The sequence below is a fragment of the Trichomycterus rosablanca genome, chromosome 1 (genome assembly GCF_030014385.1).
Source record: "Trichomycterus rosablanca isolate fTriRos1 chromosome 1, fTriRos1.hap1, whole genome shotgun sequence".
In the NCBI taxonomy this organism is placed as follows: Eukaryota; Metazoa; Chordata; class Actinopteri; order Siluriformes; family Trichomycteridae; genus Trichomycterus; species Trichomycterus rosablanca.
Genome location: NC_085988.1, coordinates 52,051,580 through 52,070,684, shown reverse-complemented (window position 1 = coordinate 52,070,684; position 19,105 = coordinate 52,051,580). Strand labels below are relative to the sequence as shown.

The following is a 19,105-nucleotide window of genomic DNA, read 5'->3' as shown; positions in this document are numbered from 1 at the left end:
TCATCTAAAAGAGCATTTGTGAGGTCAAACACATGTTGGACGTGAGGGCCTTGCTCACAATCTCCGTTCTAGTTTGTGCCAAAGGTGGTGGATGAGGTTGAGGTCAGGATTCAGTGCAGGCCAGTCAAGTTATTCTGCACTCAACCATGCCTTTATGGACCTTGCTTCCATATTGGAACAGAAAAGGGACTTTCCCAACATCTCTCCACAAACATGGAAGCATACAATTCTCCAAAATGTCTTAATATGCTGAAGCATTAACATTTCCTCTCATTGGAACTACAGGGCCTAGGCCAACCCCTGAAATTAGCCCCATAGCATTATTCCTCATTCATGATGGTGCAATGGTGGCATCCTTTACAGTACCACCCTTGAATTCAATGAGCTCTATAGAATGACCTATTCTTTCACAAATGTTTGTAAAGTGCATGGCTAGGTTGTTGATTAAGCTTGTCCCTATGTGTCTGTCACTGAGCGGCCTTATATCAAAATTAGCATAGCGTATTGTTTGTCATATATGGGCGTGTTCAACAATATATTTTATTTTTATTAGAAAAGTAATGAAAAATTACATGTCTGAAATATACCTGGAGAAAGAACATGGGTGGGGTGGAGTTGCACTAGTTATAGTGGTTGTTCAAAAATGCTCAAGGTATGTTTGTATGACTACACTGAAGAAAATCTGATGCACACTGTTAGGTATAGTGGAGGGTCTCTGATGTTGTGGGCTGTGTTTCTCTCCTGAGGCCCTCTCTCCATGGCATCTTGGACTCCATGAAATACCAGGACATTTTAAATACCAAAAACTAAAAACAGGTCATAGTGGGATCTTTCAGCAGGATCCTGCTGGAATCATTATTATATATAAAGTTTTTACAGCCATTTATGTTTATGTTTTTAAGTGGTGCCAATATTTGTAAAGGGGTCTGTAGGCCATTATTTTAGATATTTTATACATAGTATGATTTTATGATTAATAAAATTTTTTATATATAATCTTAGAGTGCTGTCATTATACGGGGGGACGGCTTAAGCAAGGAAACACTGTGATGTAATATCAAATTAAAGGTGATAATTCAATAGAGACTAGTATATAAAATAGAAATTTAAAATGTCATTAATTTTCGGTGTATACATCTTTACATGTCTAAAACTACATTGGACAGACTCACTTCAGTTTACATACAGCTTTTATTTATATGGAAACATAAAAATAAATCTATTTCAATAATATACATATTTGGTATCAAATTATGCCGCCAACACTACAGAATTTCCATACAGCACATTTTTAGAGTCAGCTTTGTAATAATGTATTTCCTCCATGTACATTAAACATAAAACAACATATTTTCCAGGCTTTAATATTTCATGTTTACTGCCTTAGGTGCCTTAGTGAACACTTTATAAATGCTGCAGAAAAAAAAATACATTACAATTACATAAAGGTTATATTTTATTCGCTTTGTATGTTAGACTAGTAGCACATCACAAGTACTTCTGTGTTTGCACAGTATTTTGAATTGTTTTGAACTATAAATGTCTTTTGTAAAGTTCTGAACCACTTCACATCTAGATATAAGGTGCTTTAAGATTAGAAAAAACAGTCACTTGTAATACTGGGCTTATCAGCCTATGGGTTGTAGTTTTTCGGCCTGATCATCATCTTGACGGTTTTAAAAGTTTGCCTGGGGCTGGTTGGGTAGTTTTCCCTTGAAATGTTGTGCCATGTGCCCCAGTAGATGCCATCCCGCTTTCCTGTATACTTCTTGTGGTAGTACTTGCCGTTGAGGTTGGCCGACATACAGGCATTAAACCACCAACCAGATCCGTAGTAAGAGCCACAGTTTCCTGGAATGTAAAAGTCATTGTCTCTGTCCCATGTGGTAAACGACTTCTGATCATGGTTGTAGTTATCCTTGATAAGCAGGGCATTGCCAGCAGTCCCAGAGTATCCACTTATGGACAGGCGGTATTTGAGGAATTCATTGGCTACATAGAACTGCTCATACTTTGCATATTCACACACACCATCAAGGTCCTCAAGCTCAATGCGCAGCATCATGTCCCTGGCCCGAGTAAGCAAGTGGATGTGATCATTTCCAAGCCAGAACTCCCCACTTACATCTCCAAAGCCCTTTTTATACTCAGCCCAGGTGCGGTTGAAATTCACGCTGCCATCCATTCTACGTTGCACAACAGTCCAGCCACCGGCATTGGACTCCATGTCACAGAAAACCTCAAAAGTTCCATTCTTTGGAGAAGGGGTTATCTTATAGACTCCATTCTTCCTTTGGCCCATGACACTGTAGTCTGAACAGTCTCCGGGTGCTCGTATGTCTACAATGACACAAGATAGATTAAAAGTCAAGTTAGTAGTCTCTTAAAGTAAAACTTTCTTTGAAAAGGGAAAAACCTTAATTACTGCCAATATAAGATTACCTTGAGTACCACAGTTTAGGCTGGACTGTTTCTTTAAAGTAAACATTAATACACCAACATTAATGATATGCCATTATGTGCCCATAATTGAGCTGTAATTTTTTCCTTTTTCTATTTTAAGTTTTTTGATCAACTGTAGTCCGATATATTTTTTATTATTCGAGATTATTATTTGTATTCAATTTGTGTTAATTGAAATGATCCAGACACCTCACAACAAAACCTGTGCAGGCTGCTGTAATCAGGGTTGTCAGGTTTTTGAATATTTAAAGGTGCAGTACATAACAATTTTGTTAAAAAATGAAAGGATGTTGTGATCTTAACATGACTAACTGTTATTTAGAGCTGTTTGGTCAGACTTGGTGTAGTGTGTTTTTGTAACTCAAACATTTTTAGACACAAAAATATTAAACCGCTTTTTTCATGTTAGAAGTTGCACTATAATGAAAGAGATGGCATTGATTTTCTCTGGGTTGTTTTTAATATTACTTTTGACTGTCAGACATGGTAGGAACCACAATATGGCCAAAACTTTGTGGACACCTTATCAGTTTGGCCATTTAGTGTGTAGTAGATAGGAGCTATATATTCTATAATGCCTCATCAATAATAAAGCATAGACCCCCAATTCATGCCAATACATTGTTCTCTGGAAGTTTTTACTCTGTGTCATAAACAAATATCGAACTGGTCAATTTTTTCTAGATTTTTCTATAAATGGTTTTGAGATCTTACATTCACTAAACAGTCCTTTCTAATCTTTACATTTAAAAAAACATCATGGTTCTTCTTTATTTGATTATTTTATAAATGTCTATTGAATTCCTTTGAACTACTTTTATACATTTTTACACATGCTTAAAAGTTATATAAAGCAGCTTTAAGACTGTTGAAAATGTTAATGTAAATGTTAGCAGCTAGTTTTTAAACATAACTTCATATATTTATTTGAATTAACAACACTACATCAAACATGATGTTGTCTATGTTTTGCTAGGTAAAATAGCTAAAGGGTGTGACTTACGAATTGGCCCCTGTTCCAGAGGGCACGCAGTCGAGCAGCTGCTACTAAGCTTAGTAATCACTCCAGTGATGTTTTCTACTTTTTTGTCCACAATGTGCTCAACTTCCTTCATGGCGAGCTGGTCATGTGCATCCAGTCTGCCCTGCAGCTGATTAATCTGTGTGCGAGCGTTCTTCAGACTGTTAGACATCTTGCTCATCTTCACTTGCATCTCTTGGATGGCATTGTTTGAACTGCCGTTCTTGGGGGCTCTTGCACCACCATCTCCTCTACCATCCTCTGCACTATCACCTTGAAGGCTGCATCCTAAGCATGCACTTTTCAGCTGCCTCACAGTCTCCTTTAAACTCTGTAGCTCTTTCATGGTCTTCTCCAGCAGCCGGAACTGCTTAGGCAGGTCAATGGTAAGAGGAGGAATGGTGATCTGGAAAGGGCATTCATCTTCATCTCCACATTGGCCAGCAGGTTTTAGCTTCACCTGGGTGCAGCTCTGCGGGGCTGGTGTCTTCTCCAAGATGCCATAAGATCCATTAGCTTCAGCCCCTGAGCCAAGAGCCACAAGTGTCAGCAAGGCGAACACACATAACAAAAGCAGCCTCATGATCTTGCACAGCAAATGCGAGTTACAGAATAAAGAGCAGGAGGACTGGCTTTGGTTGTCTTTGCAGGGTCATTAATATCAGAGCGGAGAGGAAGAGGGGGAATGGTGGGTGGGGCAGCATGATTGTGTAAGAACTTGTAAGTACTGAGACTGAGTTCCTAGGAATACGTAACATTTTCTGCACTACATTGAACAGTGACTCACAACTCCGGAATGATTTCTTACTGTATTTTTGTAACCCTGAATTGATTTCTAGAAAACTATAAATGTTGTAAAAGCTGTCCCACGATCGTGCCTCCCTGCATGTGTGTGTCTCAGATTATTGTTATATTTTTGGTTTCTAGTTCGAATATAGGTGGATACCAGTATTTTTCTGTTAGTCAAGTCAAGTCAACTTTATTTATATAGCGCTTATTACAACAGACATTGTCTCAAAGCAACTTCAAAATCCAGGACCAACAGATACAAAAAGTATCTGTTAACATTCATAGTAAAGCAGGATCATTGTGAAATCATAAAAACAAGCTTTACAATGCATTCCCAGCCTAGTAGTGCTTGATACTTTCTGTGTGCCTTTTTTTAACTTTACAGTGCAGTGCAACATGGCACAACAACAAATCTGTCATTCTACATTTAGTCATTGTTTCCATTCCCAAATGACCCATGCCAAAAAGTTTTTTTTTATACAAAGGGCAAAACAGGGACATATGAGTGGAGCTAGATGGAGTGCGGATAATTTAAAAAAACAAATTCTTTACATACTTTATAACATTTTTGTGTTTTGTTGAGTCCCAAGATATGCTACAGTTGTTCACTGCCAAGAGCTGGGAGCTAACTTGCTGTGATCACTAGGTGGGAGCACTGATGGTCTGTAACGCGTACTTAGTGTACTTAGTAACGCGTTACTCTTATCTGACCACATTTTTCAGTAACGAGTAATCTAACGCGTTACTATTTCCAATCCAGTAATCAGATTAAAGTTACTTATCCAAGTTACTGTGCGTTACTATTTTTGTCATTTTCCTTAGTGAAAAGATATTTTTGCTTTCTTCTTGGCAGGGGCGGAGCCAGGGGGTGGCCAGTGGTTGCCATGGCCACCATAAAGTAATCTTCGGCCACCCCTCTGGCCCCCCCACCACCGCTTTGCCGGCAAATTTTTTTGCGGAAGCATTTCTGCACGCAGGAGCAGCGCACCTCAGATGAGTAGTTCTTCACCAAAACAGTGCAGTAATACACTCAACATAAATGTCAACCACCAACACAGTTACAGAAGTAGTACTATTTAGTAGTATTCGTGGCGCGCCAGCTTCTCTGCGCATTCCAGTGTTGCCAGATTGGGCGATTATCCGCCAAATTGGGCGGATTTTGTTGGAAAACAATTTAATAGCAGGTAAATAACACTATTTAAAAGAAAATCTTCCGTTTTAAGAAGCTCCAGCATTGTAGAAGGCTATTAAAAGTAAAGTCAATTTTCAATGCTGATTTAGCGTGATAGTGTTGGTCAGTCTGTATCATATTCTTGAAAGAAAATTAAAATTTGTTTTTCATGCATTCACACTAGCATGTTCTGGGATTCAATTGAGTCTCATCAGTACACACAAGTTGGCAGCCAAATGATAAAGTATTGCAAAGGAATATCTTTGAAATATTCCGCATTATATAACTAATAAAGTAACTTGTAATCTAACTTAGTTACTTTTAAAATCAAGTAATCCATAAAGTAACTAAATTACTTTTTAAAGGAGTAATCAGTAATCAGATTACTTTTTCAAGGTAACTATGCCATCACTGGGTGGGAGGAACAGATTGTGTCCCATCAGTCATCCAGAACCAGCCAAACTCAGGTGTTTTTGAGCATGTACATTTGGAATTGGGTAAAGCATTACCATCTAAACATTTAATAAAGTTGTTCTTTTTATTTCTCATACAGCTATACAGAAAACAACTATATGGAGTACAAAGGTATTGGGACACACCTCTTAATCCTTAAACTCAGTTTAATTCAGTCTTATCGCAACATGTTTGTTAAGTCAATCACCTAGCCATGCAGTCAAACTTTACAAACAGTTGTAAAATAATGGGTCATTATAAAGAGCTCACTTAATTTGAGCTTGATACTGCAATAGGATGCCACCATTGCAAAAAGTCAGTTTGTAAAATTTATTTTCTCCTAGATATTCCATGATCAACTGTAACTGGTATTACTGAAAAGTAAAAGGAATCACTGCAGCTGAGCCATAAAGTGGCAGACCACCTAAAGTTACAGAGTGGGGTCACCGAGTGCTAAGGCACATAATGTGTAAAAGTTGCCAACACTCTACTGACTCAATAACTGCAGAATTTCAAACCTCCTCTGGTTTCATCACAAAAACTGTGCACCGGGAGCTTCATGCCATGGGTTTCCATGGCCGAGCAGCTGCATGCAGTGGCGGAGCCAGACAATTTTCATAGGGGTGGCCAGACTGAGACCATTGCTCACACAGGGGTGGCACAGAAACTGATACCTTTTTTTATGTGGTCACTCACTCATTTACCTATACAGGCAGTAAGTGCCATGTAGAATTACATCACGAAGAATAATAAGCTTTTTTTCCTCTCTTCATTTTCTCTGACAAGTGAAAAACCAAAATATAGCCTATAACCTTAACGTTATGAGGAAGAATTTCAAAGATATTTCCTTTGCAATACATTATCATTTGGCTGCCAACTTGTGTGTAATGATGAGACTCATTTGAACACCAGAACATGCTAGTGTGAATGCATGGAAAACAAATTTTAATTTTCTTTCAAGAATATGATACAGACTGACCAACACTATTAAGCCAAATCAGCATTAAAAATAGACTTTACTTTTAATAGCCTTCTACAATGCTGGAGCTTCTTAAAACGGAATATATTCTTTTAAATAGAAGTGTTATTTAACTGCTATTAAATTGTTTTCCAACAAAATCCGCCCAATTAGGATGATAACCGCCCAATCTGGCAACACTGGAACGCGCAGAGCCAGCTGGCGCCTTTACTCGTAGCTCGCCACAAATACTACTAAATAGTAATAGTAGTACTAGTAGCACTAAGTAGTACTTCTTCTGTAATTGTGTTGGTGGTTGACATTTATGTCGAGTGTATTACTGCACTGTTTTGGTGGAGAACTACTTCTTTGAGGTGCGCTGTTGAATTGCGTCCCTGTGAGAACACCTGCGTGCAGAAATGCTTCCGCAAAAAAAGTTGCCGGTGATGGGGGGGCCGGAGGGGTGGCCGAAGATTCATTTATGGTGGCCATGGCCACCACTGGCCACCCCCTGGCTCCGCCCCTGGCTGCATGTAAGCCTTACATTACCAATCACAATGCCAAGCATTGATGGGTGGATGGGGTAAAGTAAAGCATGCTGCCATGACGAATCACTCTGTCTGGCAGTCTGATAAATAAGGCTATATTTGAATACCAGGTAAATGTTACCTATCAGACTGCATTGTGCCAGCTGTAAAGTTTGATGAATGAGGGATACTACTATGGGGCTATTTTTAATGGGTTGTAGTGGCCCTATAGTTTCAGTAAGAAGGAAATCTTAATACTTAATAGCATACCAAGACATTTTGGACAGTTGTATGCTTCCGACTTTGTGCAAACAGTCTGGGGAAGGCCCTTTTTTGTTCTACCATGGCTGTGTCTGGTGCACAATGCAGGCTCCAAAAAGGCATAGTCAGGTAAGTTTGGTGTGAAAGAACGTGACTAACCTGTACAGAGCCCTGACCTAAACCCCATCCTAGGCCCTCCTGTCTAACATCAGTGTCTGACCTCACATACTGGATGAATGGGTAGTAAAAAGGGGGGAACAACTCCATATTAATTTCTATGGATTTAGAATAGGATGTCATAAAAGCTCCTGTAGGTGTACTGTAAAGGTGCCCCATTACTTTTGCCTATATAGTGTACTTTGGTGATTGTAGAGTCTGCACTGGACAGGGCGCCAATCCATCACAGGGCTTTGTCCATCTCCTCACCTTTTAAACATAGCCAATCATGTTTGTGTAGATGCCCAATCGGCCGATAGTAGGATCACAACAGTGGTAGGTTAGCGACATAGACCGCTGTGACATCTGAATACCCATCCACAGCACTTGTTTTTTAAATACTTCAAACTTATATAGCTGTTGTTTTGCATACTTAAGACAGTGATATTTGTGATGAGGTCCCAGATAAGTTTTTCTTCGTACATGTCCTAGCACAGTAGAAGGGTGACCCACTAACTATTTAACTATAGGATAGTTCGTTAAAGCAACCCTTTAGAATTTTCTAATGTCTCTGTCAGTAGAAGTTATAAATGGGCTCCCGATATTTTGAATTCCTTATTTTTGCCCATCAGAGCATACCTGAGTTTTTCTCCAGATGTAATGTGCTTGCTAGTTTTATAAGCCACTATTTAATCTAATATTAAACTTCTCCACTGTGTTTGGGGAAAGTTTATGTTTTTATTAATTATTTTAAAATGTACACTGCAAAGATTAAAAAAAATATATGTAATTCAACCAGGGTGCCTCAAGCATTGTATAATTCCGATTCAGTACAGATATGATTCAACAGTGTATGCATTTTATTTTAAAGCCTGTTCTCCACATGTGAACCTTCTGTCTCATACTGTAAAGCCATTATGGACTGGCCCTCTCTTGACTGTTGATAAATAGCCTTGCCCTTTGGATAGCTACCCAAAACAGCCCAGACATATTCAAATATCACAGAAGACTTGAAAAAAAAACCCAGGAAAGCTTCCAGATAAGACACATGACCAGTCATTTATCCAGATATCAGTAATGTGGCTGATACATGTCAAGTACATTGTGTTGTGCACATATATGTGCCAACCCATATTTTTTATATTTATCCTTATTGAAATAAGAAACAACCAATGGACCGGACCTATCACTGTAGGATGTGTTAAACTCTTTTTTAAAACCAACAAAAACCCTGAAGTGCATTGTGTAAAAGAGTGTTAATGGTGATGTTATTACTTGTAAATATAGCATTAACATACATTTGTGTCATTTAAAAGCAGCAAAGTTGTAATAGATGGCAACAAAGAAATATGTTGGTAAAAGGTTTTTTTTTTTTCATCTGAATGATTATTCAAAGAAGAGTTTTGCATAAGTTATCATTTAGGAATTTATTCAATAAAAATAATGTATAGAGGCAAACAAATATTATTTAAACTTATTTATTAACATGCATTACATTGGGCACTCAGGTGGTGCAGCAGTAAAACATGCTAGCACACCAGAGCAGACATCTCTAACTCGTCAGTTTAAATCTCAGCAGGCTGGGCGCCTACGCAATTGGCTTGTTGTTCAAGGGAGGTGCCTGAAGAGATTCCTCATAACTGATGCAATTACGACCTCTGCTGGCTGATTAATGGCGCCTGCACAAAGACGAGGAATAATGAGGATTAGGGTGTGTCACTTCGTACACAAAGCTGATCCACATATGAACTTGCCTTGGGCAGGTAAAAAGATGCAGTCGGCTACTGCACACTTGTCGGAAAGGGCGTGTGTCAGTCATGGCTTTCCTCAGTCAAAGTGGAGGTCAACATCAGTAGAGAGAAAGCATAATGCTATTGGGTAATTGGATAGGTCTAGATTGGGGAAAAATTGGGGGGAAATGCAAAAAAAAAAACATGCATTACATCTTACAGAAGGTGGTGTTATCTGTTGATAGCCTGTACATTTTTATATGAAAGTATTATTATAGACAAGTGCTGTTAGAGTCATATATTACTTACTTAAAGGTTTAAATGCTATAGTTAAAATGACTCTACCTAAACTACTTTTGTAAGTACAATGTATTTTTAAAAATCAACCAAATTATTGTAATGCATTACTATCCACTTTTTGGTTTCCAGTTATATGAAACTACATGTCCTGCAGATACCTTAATGCTTTAGTTTTTCTGTACTCCATCAGCTTAGATTATTTTTCAGTGAGGCCACGGCCAGACATGCACGTACCTTGTACGTTGACGTCATGGAGGGGCCCTGCAATCAAATATTTGTGATAACACGTGATGAGTCTTTTACAGCACTGGAATTTTGGCCCACTCTTCTTTGCTTTAATTCGGCTTGGAGGGTTTTTAAGCATGAACTGCCTTTTTAAGTTCTTGTCACAGCATTTCAATGGGATTCTTGTTAGGACATTGACTCAGTCACTTTAAAACTTTTATTTTGTTTCTTTTAAGCCCTTTAGAGATGGAAATGTTTGTCCTTCGGATAGTTGTCCTGCTGCATAATCCAACTGCGCTTCAGAATTTGTATTTGAATATTTTCAGAACATGGCATCGTGAAGTGTTTTTTTAGATTTTCTAGATTTTCTGCTTCACATTGCCAGACAAGTTCTATTTAAGTGATGCTTAAATTCAACAGGTTTTAAAAAGGCATTTGTGTGTACCTGGGTTATCTTTATCTAATATTATAAGTAGTCTGATCTAAAACATCTGTGACAAATAGGTATTTTATCAATTTTATAGACTGTATAGACAGAGTTTTCACTTGTTTTGCCCTTTTACTAATTTAAACCTTGTGCCAGTCATGAAAATCCCTTCGAGATTTGAAGCTTTCACTTGTTTAGCTTTTAAATAAACTACATTCAAAGTTCAAGTATGTTTTTCAATCCCATTGCATGGGTAAGTTTTTTCAATAGTTCGCTAGGCTACAAAAACACTGTTTATAAATAGTCTCAAAACAAGCCAAAGTATGCATTTGTTAACTGCTTTCCAATTGTTAATGCCTTTTCATTCTATTCTCAGCTTTTTTCAGAGGGCAAGATCAGTGGGGATAAAGTGGCCAAACTTAAAGCCAAATTACATTTGCTGAATTGCACACTGAGAAGGTAAGAGACACACATTGGCCAGTAAAAACATGTCTGCCAGCAATAAAACAAAACACAGCCAATATGCAGCAGTTAGCCCTTGTTCTGTTTTGTTTTGTTAAACAGTTATATTATTATTAAGGAGTAAAGACATTTTTTGCCCCAGGACAGCTGTCATACAGGTCTGAAATGTTTTGTGGTGGAATGTAGGACCACTCTTTGAGAAGACAATTTTCTATGGATGAAATTTACTTGACTCTCTGGCACTTTCTGGTGTGCATCAAACCACTCTTGATAGGTTAAGTATTATCTATGATGGCATTATCCTGGAATATGAAAACATCAACAGGAAATAGGATGTTGGCGCCATAGGGTGCACTTGGTTCTGTAAACTTGTTAACTTGTTATACAGTTATTTACAGTAACTTTTCATGTGTTGCTTCTCTTTTATCCACCCCCTTGCGCTTAGTACAAAAATATCAATTTAGCAAGTAAACAATAAATCACTTGTCTGTAATAGGCTTGCTTGTCTTATAGTTCTCAGGAAACAGAGCTAAATCTGTTGGAGGAGGCAAAGCAGTTCCGTACCAAACTGGAGCTCCAAAAGCAAGAGCTTGAGAAGACAGAGGATTTCCCAGAGGACACAGATGTCAGTCGCATGAGACAGCAGCTCTTGCAGTTTCACAACACACTTCGAGAAGCAAAGGAGAAAGAGTATGAGATGCAGTACAAACTTAAATGGTAAGGGGTTTTGTCTTCTAGATATCACTGGATTTGTATGGTGTGCACTCAACATGCAGGCTACTTTACCAAGGCAGAACAATACTGCAGCTAAAAAGCCAGAAACTAATAGGATAACAACTTACAACGTGTAAGTGGCCAAAGTAGCAGAAACTGAAAAAAAGAAGAAATAATAAGAAGAAACCCATATAAATAATCTGCAGCCCAGTGAGTCAGAGTAGGGGCTATTACACTTTATGCGTTTGCCCAGAGAAGGTAAGAAGGGCATACATGGAGCTAAGCCTACAGTGGCAAACTGAAAGAAAACTTAGGTGGCCATGCACTCATCCTACACAGAGGCATCAGCAATAAGTCCCCAGCAAAATGCACAAACAGAGAGAAAAGTTAGAAAAGATAGTTTACTGAGTTAACTAAGTTACCAGCATTCTAGTTTCTCAGTCCACATGCGTGTGATAACCTAAGTTCTCAAAAACAGTATAAACAGAGAGGAACTCAGTAAAAAGCTATTAAAGGAGTGGAGCAGCCACTTCACCAACTGACGCAGCATCAGTGCGGCTCCACTCATAAAGGTGTCATCACCAGCTCATTTGTACAGGTGAGTTCCTCAGAATAAATGCTGGCATTTGAGTCAGTGGAAACAAAAGTTTTCACCTTACAGAGTGTGCAAATATTAAATAAGCAGGAGCACAATGCAATGAACCTGCGGTATGGTGGATATAACAGGCTCTCCAAGCTGCAGTGTATTTACATAATGAGCCTCTTGAATGCTTGACTGTGACAGTTATAATAATAATAAATAATAATAAAACTATATATTCTGTATCTGTGCAGAAATGTAAACATTCAGTAAAACAGGCATTTTAAAGCTTCCAGCAAAAAAAGGTGTACAGTTGTAAACTGGAGCTATTAATTTTTTTGTGCACAACGTGAGTATTTAGTCTTTTATTACTGTACATTTTCTGATCAGAGAACGCTGCTGGCTTTATATTTTTGAATGGAGCACTATTCTTCATCCAGCATTGACACTGGGTTGTTTTAAAAAAAAAAAACATATTGAGGTCCAAAACACTGCAACACCAGGGTGAGTTTCCAGAAAGATACAGAAAACTGGACCAGACCAAGCATCCCAGCACCAGGGTTTCAGAGAAAAGCATGTTTATCAGAGATAGGAGGTGGAATGAACTAATGCTCACAAGGTGTTAAGTGTCAATCATGAGAATTTGCTATCAGATGTACTCTGCCTGCCAAAATGGCAAAGCAGAAGGACACAACTCCTAATGTGACTCACTGCCATATTCATTTAGCAGATGAGCCATGTTACTGTGTCATTTAAACACTGTATTTGTAAGGTGTCTTTTTCATATTACATTTTGCTTGGCAGTCGACAAAAGGTTAGTCACACCTCCAAAATAAAGCATAGAAATACAGTGCTTTGCCACATTTCCATTATCCTCTATTTTTGCATTCGTCTCACTTTTGTGATTTTTTGCATTCGTCACACTTTATTTGTTTCAGATCATCAAACTACTTTTAATATTAAACAAAGACCCAATTCTTTTTTAAATGATTTCATTTATTAAAAACAAAATACTGTTCAGCCCTACCTGGCTGTAAAAAAAGTAATTTTCCCCTTAGCTACTAAATCAAGCAGTTAACCAAATGTATTTGGGTCCAATTACACTAGCCACACCCAGACAGGATTACTTTCAGATTTGTTGAATTTAAACATCACAGTTAAACCTGCATGGCAATTCGAAGCAGGTCTCAGAAAGTAGCACACAATCAAGTCCCACTTCAATCCCATTGAGTTACGGTGACAAGACCTTGATTTGGGGCAGTTCAAGCTTAAACACGCTTCAACATAGCCAAATTAAAACAATTCTGAAAAGAAGAGCATGACAAATGTTTTCTACAATGATGTAAAAGACTCATCACAAATGCTTGATTGCAGCTATTACTGCCAAGGGTGGCACAACTTATTAGGTTAGTTATTAGGGGCAATTACTTAACTTGAATTACAAATAATTGATAGGTTTTGAATAAATCTTTATCTTCAGTAAATGGAATGATCATTTAAAAGCTGCATTTTGTATTTACTCATGTTGTGTTTATCTTGAAATTAGTAAAGATCTAAAATATTTAAATGTGACGAACTGGCGTAAATGGAAGAAATCAGGTGAGGGGCAAATACTTTCTTTTTACAGTACTGTAAATATTTTGCACACTTCTTAACACCATTGCCCAAAAGCTTTTACAACTGTTTTTTGTAAGATGATCAACAGTGTCTATGACATCCAGGAGTAGCAATAGTATTTCAGTGGAATTATTGTAACTAAACTGGAAATAAATGAGTTCTAATAATTCTTAAAGTGATGTCTCATTACATTCTTGCAATCTAAAGGGATACTATAGCTAACAATATAGGCATCATGATCTCATTACATATTTTATGGTTCTACATATGGATAGGTTCTGACTATTGTTCAGCTGCAGAGATCAAAAAGGCATGGGCACCTGACAGCCAGATGTAGATAAATGAAAGAAATCTGGGAGCCCTTTATCTCTAAGCAGTTCTCCAGCTGAGGAATGCCATTACACTAAGCAGCAAAAAGAACTCAGAAACTACATCAATGTCTGTGAATACTGACTCCATGTCAAGAATTTACTAGCTAATCAGCAAGTCATAAGCTATATATGATAAACAAATAAAATTAATGCAACTGTAAATTAACCACGTTTTTCTTTTTTACTTTTTATTCTTTTCAGTCTCCAAGAGGAAAAGATTTGTCTTAAGAAAGAGTATGAGATCCAGTTAAAGTCTGTGGTGAGTATATCACAGACGTTAATCAGTTGAAATTACACATGACAGTTTTTGCAGTTAATAACCAGTTATAAAAAATGTGTGGCAAAATAGTTTACAAGCTTTATGTCAATATATGTTAAGGGGCATGCAAACTGTTAATCAATTTATTGATATTAACTGTATTTACAGTTAGTGGTTTCTTAGGCATATTGTTGCGTATTGCAATTGTTATTTTCCTCTCATTGAGGTCTCATTGTACATCATGTGATGGTGATGCTATCAAGATCATATTGAGCTTTAAAAAATGGGTATTCTTGGGATCAAGTGCAATATAAAACTGCTGAAAATCTCATAGAGGAAGATGATGACCACTGAGCAAGTTTACAAGAACAGGGCTTCTTAACTACATTATGTCCCGCAAGTAACATTAGTTAGGGCATGTGATGAGGCATCCACATAACATTAAAGGCACTGTTATCACAGGATTTGTGGAACAAGAAAGACCAAGAATAAGCTGGATTGACAACACGATGTGAATTGCATTATTAGGGGCTGCTCAAAACCTTACAACATCACAAATCTTACAAAAGCTTGATGATTCCACTTAGACAATGAAAGATGTATTAAATGGTATTAAAATAGTGACTTCTAAGTGATTTTTTCAGCAATAAACTCTTCTGAGAAGGCTTTTCACAAGACTTTAAAGTATGTTTGTAGAAATTTGTGGCCAGCCAATTAAAATAGCATTTGTTCGACTGGGCACTGATGTTGATGAAGAAAGCCTTAATTGATCCAGTTCCATTCCAAAGCTGTTCAATGGGGCTGATGTCAGGAAAAATGTCTCACCACTTGTGTATATGTTTGTGTTTGTTGGTGGTGTTTGCTTTTTCAGGTAGAGGAAACGCAGTTCACAGCTCTAAATGAGAGCTGTGAAGAAATGAGGAAGGAGATAGGCCAGCGCCAACAAGAGATAAAGGCTTTAAATGAGGGAGTGGAGGCTCAACACAATCAAATACAGAATGAGCAAAAAGAGTTGAATTACAAAAAGGAAATGATTGAGAGCAAAGAGGTGACACTTTACATTTTGAATTTCAGCATTCTCCCAACAACTTATAGTGACTTACCAAATAACCTGACATTGGCTTTGTTTTTGCATCCAGGCTGAATTGGCTCAGTTGCTTCCAGTGCCTGTTCAGCTAAGTAAAGAGATGGAGAGAATCAACCGAAAAAAGATGTAAGTTTTAACTATGTATCTTTTTTAACTGTCTGCAATCACAAAAATAGAAAAACTGCAGAGTTTTGGCTGGTTAAGTTATGATAGCTCTATAGCTGCATTTAATGCTGCTTTATATTTAGCCATATGATCTGAGAAAGCAAAGGAAATGTACATGCAAACCACTTTTCTTACAGAGACACTTAAGACGTCTGCGGGTGACTTTCAGAGCATTAAGCTCAGGAGTAAACTAGGAAGGGAAGTGGGTAGAAGGCACAGTTAAGGTCTTTAGATTTTTGATTGTCAGAGGACAGAGGGCCAACACCAAAAAAGAGAGTGGGGTCTTAGGGCCGGATTTAGAATTGGGAAGAGAGAAAACAGTTGTGGCAAGTTTGGCAACTGAAATACCAGTACATAGACCTGTTACTGCATTTACAGTATAACCAGTAGTGCAGATTAGATCCAAAATAAGTCAGTGCTTATGTTGGGTTAAACTTAAACAGTTTAGTAATGACAAAAAGTCAGTAGATAAGGTGGATACAGAGTCCAAGTGAATATTGAAGTCACTAAGTACTACTAGAGATTAACACAAAAATATCTTGGCGGACAAAGCCAGAAACCTTCAAAGCCATTTATAAGTCATATATTAGAAAGAAAATACCTCATGTAATTGACATAAGCTAATTCTCACACTTTTATTAAAGATGACAGCCAGGCCACCACCCATACTTGTTAATCTATCACTATTGTGGGGATTTCACATACACTTACATAATCCCAGCTCTAATTTTACAACACACAGGTGTTGTCAGTATTACCCAGGTAAGAGTATATTATTTGTATATTAATCTAGTAACTGTTTCATCGCGATCATAATCCTGTTGTGTTCTGGGCCACCAGGAAACCCCAGGAATTACATTAAGGCTACATACTCACCCATTCACTTACTTGCTAATACTGGGCCAGTGTAAAGTAGCAAATCCACTTTCTAAATGTTTTTGTAAAAGGGGATGACACCCAAGTAAATAAAGAAATAAATCTTCCCAGTAGGGCAGTGGTAGCTTGGAGGTTAAGGAACTAGACTAGTAGTCAGAAGGTCACTGGTTTAAGCCTGATTTCTATGTAGACGCCCAAGATCACTGCTGGGATTTGAACCCCGGATGTCAGCGGTAGTAGGCTAGCTTATGTTACTGCTTTGTCACAGTAATTACAGTGGGGCCAAAAAGTATTTAGTCAGCCACTGATTGTGCAAGTTCTCCTACTTAGAAAGATGAGAGAGGTCTGTAATTTTCATCATAGGTACACTTCAACTATGAGAGACAAAATGAGAAAAAAAAATCCAGGAAATCACATTGTAGGATTTTTACAGAATTTATTTGTAAATTATGGTGGAAAATAAGTATTTGGTCAATAACAAAAGTTCAACTCAATACTTTGTAACATAACCTTTGTTGGCAATGACAGAGGTCAAATGTTTCCTGTAAGTCTTCACCAGGTTTGCACACAATGTAGCTGGTATTTTGGCCCATTCCTCCATGCAGATCTCCTCTAGAGCAGTGATGTTTTGGGGCTGTCGCTGGGCAACACGGACTTTCAACTCCCTCCACAAATTTTCTATGGGGTTGAGGTCTGGAGACTGGCTAGGCCACTCCAGGACCTTGAAATGCTTTTTACGTAGCCACTCCTTTGTTGCCCGAGCGGTGTGTTTGGGATCATTGTCATGCTGGAAGACCCAGCCACGTTCCATCTTCAATGCTGTCACTGATGGAAGGAGGTTTTGGCTTAAAATCTCACGATACATGGCCCCGTTCATTCTTCCCTTAACACGGATCAGTCGTCCTGTCCCCTTTGCAGAAAAACAGCCCCAAAGCATGATGTTTCCACCCCCATGCTTCACAGTAGGTATGGTGTTCTTGGGATGCAACTCAGCATTCTTGTTCCTCCAAACACGACGAGTTGAGTTTTTACCAAAAAGTTCCATTTTGGTTTCATCTGACCACATGATATTCTTCCAAACCTCTTCTGGATCATCCATATGCTCTCTGGCAAACTTCAGACAGGCCTGGACATGTACTGGCTTAAGCAGGGGGACACGCCTGGCACTGCAGGATTTGAGTCCCTCTCGGCGTAGTGTGTTACTGATGGTAGCCTTTTTACTTTGGTCCCAGCTCTCTGCAGGTCATTCATCAGGTCCCCCCGTGTAGTTCTGGGATTTTTGCTCACTGTTCTCATGATCATTTTAACCCCACGTGATGAGATCTTGCGTGGGGCCCCAGATCGAGGAAGATTATCAATGGTCTTGTATGTCTTCCATTTTCTTACAATTGCTCCCACAGTTGCTTGCCTATTGTAGATTCACTCTTCCCAGCCTGGTGCAGGTCTACAATTTTCTTCCTGGTGTCCTTCGACAGCTCTTTGGTCTTGGCCATGGTTGAGTTTGGAGTCTGACTGTTTGAGGCTGTGGACAGGTGTCTTTTATACAGATAACGAGGTCAAACAGGTGCCATTAATACAGGTAACGAGTGGAGGACAGAAGAGCTTCTTAAAGAAGAAGTTACAGGTCTGTGAGAGCCAAAAATCTTGCTTGTTTGTGGGTGACCAAATACTTATTTTCCACCATAATTTACAAATAAATTCTTTAAAAATCCTACAATGTGATTTCCTGGATTTTTTTTTCTCATTTTGTCTCTCATAGTTGAATTGTACCTATGATGAAAATTACAGACCTCTCTCATCTTTCTAAGTAGGAGAACTTGCACAATCAGTGGCTGACTAAATACTTTTTGGCCCCACTGTATACATAATTACATAAATAATGCTAGGATAATATTACTGAATACATTAGGACACAGCATTAAATACTTTCTTTACAAATTCTGCCAAACCCTGAGTTGAATCACATCAAAACTGCCTGACTTTTTTTTGTTGAGTTGTGTTAAATTATTTATTTGTATCTAGATATTGATACAGTGATAATGTGATATGGTCATAAAATCATGCACTCTTACATTCTGTATAGTTTTTGCATAGATTATGCTTTAAACCATTTAGTCATTGAATACTTACATTGTGTGTGTGTGCCCGTGTGTCATACAGGGATTTGAAGAAGCATTTGGCTGAGCTCCAGGTGCAACTGCAGGAGCTGGTGGGCCTTATAAAGAACACACATGTGCGTAGCAGGCAGCTGGATGAGGAGCGCAAGGCTGTGATACAGGAGCTTGAAGGGTGCAAGGCTCAACTTGAGGCAGCTCAAAGAGAAAGCAGCATGCTTTTTAAAGAAATGGAGATGACCAAGGAGAAGAAGGCTATACTCCATGAACAGAGGTGTGAATTACGCAGTAGCACTAAATATAGCAGTAGGTCAAAGGTGGTTTGTAATGAAGAGAATGCCAGTTTTAAATGTATTAACCAGTTTAGTCACTTGTAAGA

The 19,105-nt window shown here is 38.3% G+C and overlaps 2 protein-coding genes across 3 annotated transcripts in view; one reads left to right on the top strand and one right to left on the bottom strand.

The window, feature by feature from the left end:
• The window catches only part of ccdc146 (coiled-coil domain containing 146), a 43,954-nt gene that overhangs the window by 6,301 nt on the left and 18,548 nt on the right, over nucleotides 1-19,105 (top strand). For both annotated transcript variants that reach the window (XM_062994352.1, XM_062994361.1), the window contains exons 3-8: nucleotides 10,858-10,940; nucleotides 11,457-11,660; nucleotides 14,427-14,484; nucleotides 15,356-15,532; nucleotides 15,624-15,697; nucleotides 18,773-19,000. In XM_062994352.1, the coding sequence (XP_062850422.1) occupies nucleotides 10,858-10,940; nucleotides 11,457-11,660; nucleotides 14,427-14,484; nucleotides 15,356-15,532; nucleotides 15,624-15,697; nucleotides 18,773-19,000 (824 nt within the window). The remainder of the gene's footprint in view (nucleotides 1-10,857; nucleotides 10,941-11,456; nucleotides 11,661-14,426; nucleotides 14,485-15,355; nucleotides 15,533-15,623; nucleotides 15,698-18,772; nucleotides 19,001-19,105) is intronic.
• fgl2a (fibrinogen-like 2a) lies at nucleotides 1,195-4,067 on the bottom strand. Its single transcript, XM_062999151.1, has 2 exons — nucleotides 3,467-4,067; nucleotides 1,195-2,340 (listed from the first exon to the last, which is right to left on the bottom strand). Exons 1-2 carry the CDS (start codon nucleotides 4,065-4,067, stop codon nucleotides 1,634-1,636), a joined length of 1,308 nt encoding a protein of 435 aa, XP_062855221.1. The 3' UTR covers nucleotides 1,195-1,633.

Coding starts and splice junctions, on each gene's coding strand:
- fgl2a (XM_062999151.1), bottom strand. CDS start 4,067: ATGAGGCTGCTTTTGTTATGTGTGTTCGCCTTGCTGACACTTGTGGCT. Junction 2,341..3,466: donor TCTGGAACAGGGGCCAATTC/GTAAGTCACACC, acceptor GTGTCATTGTAG/ACATACGAGCACCCGGAGAC.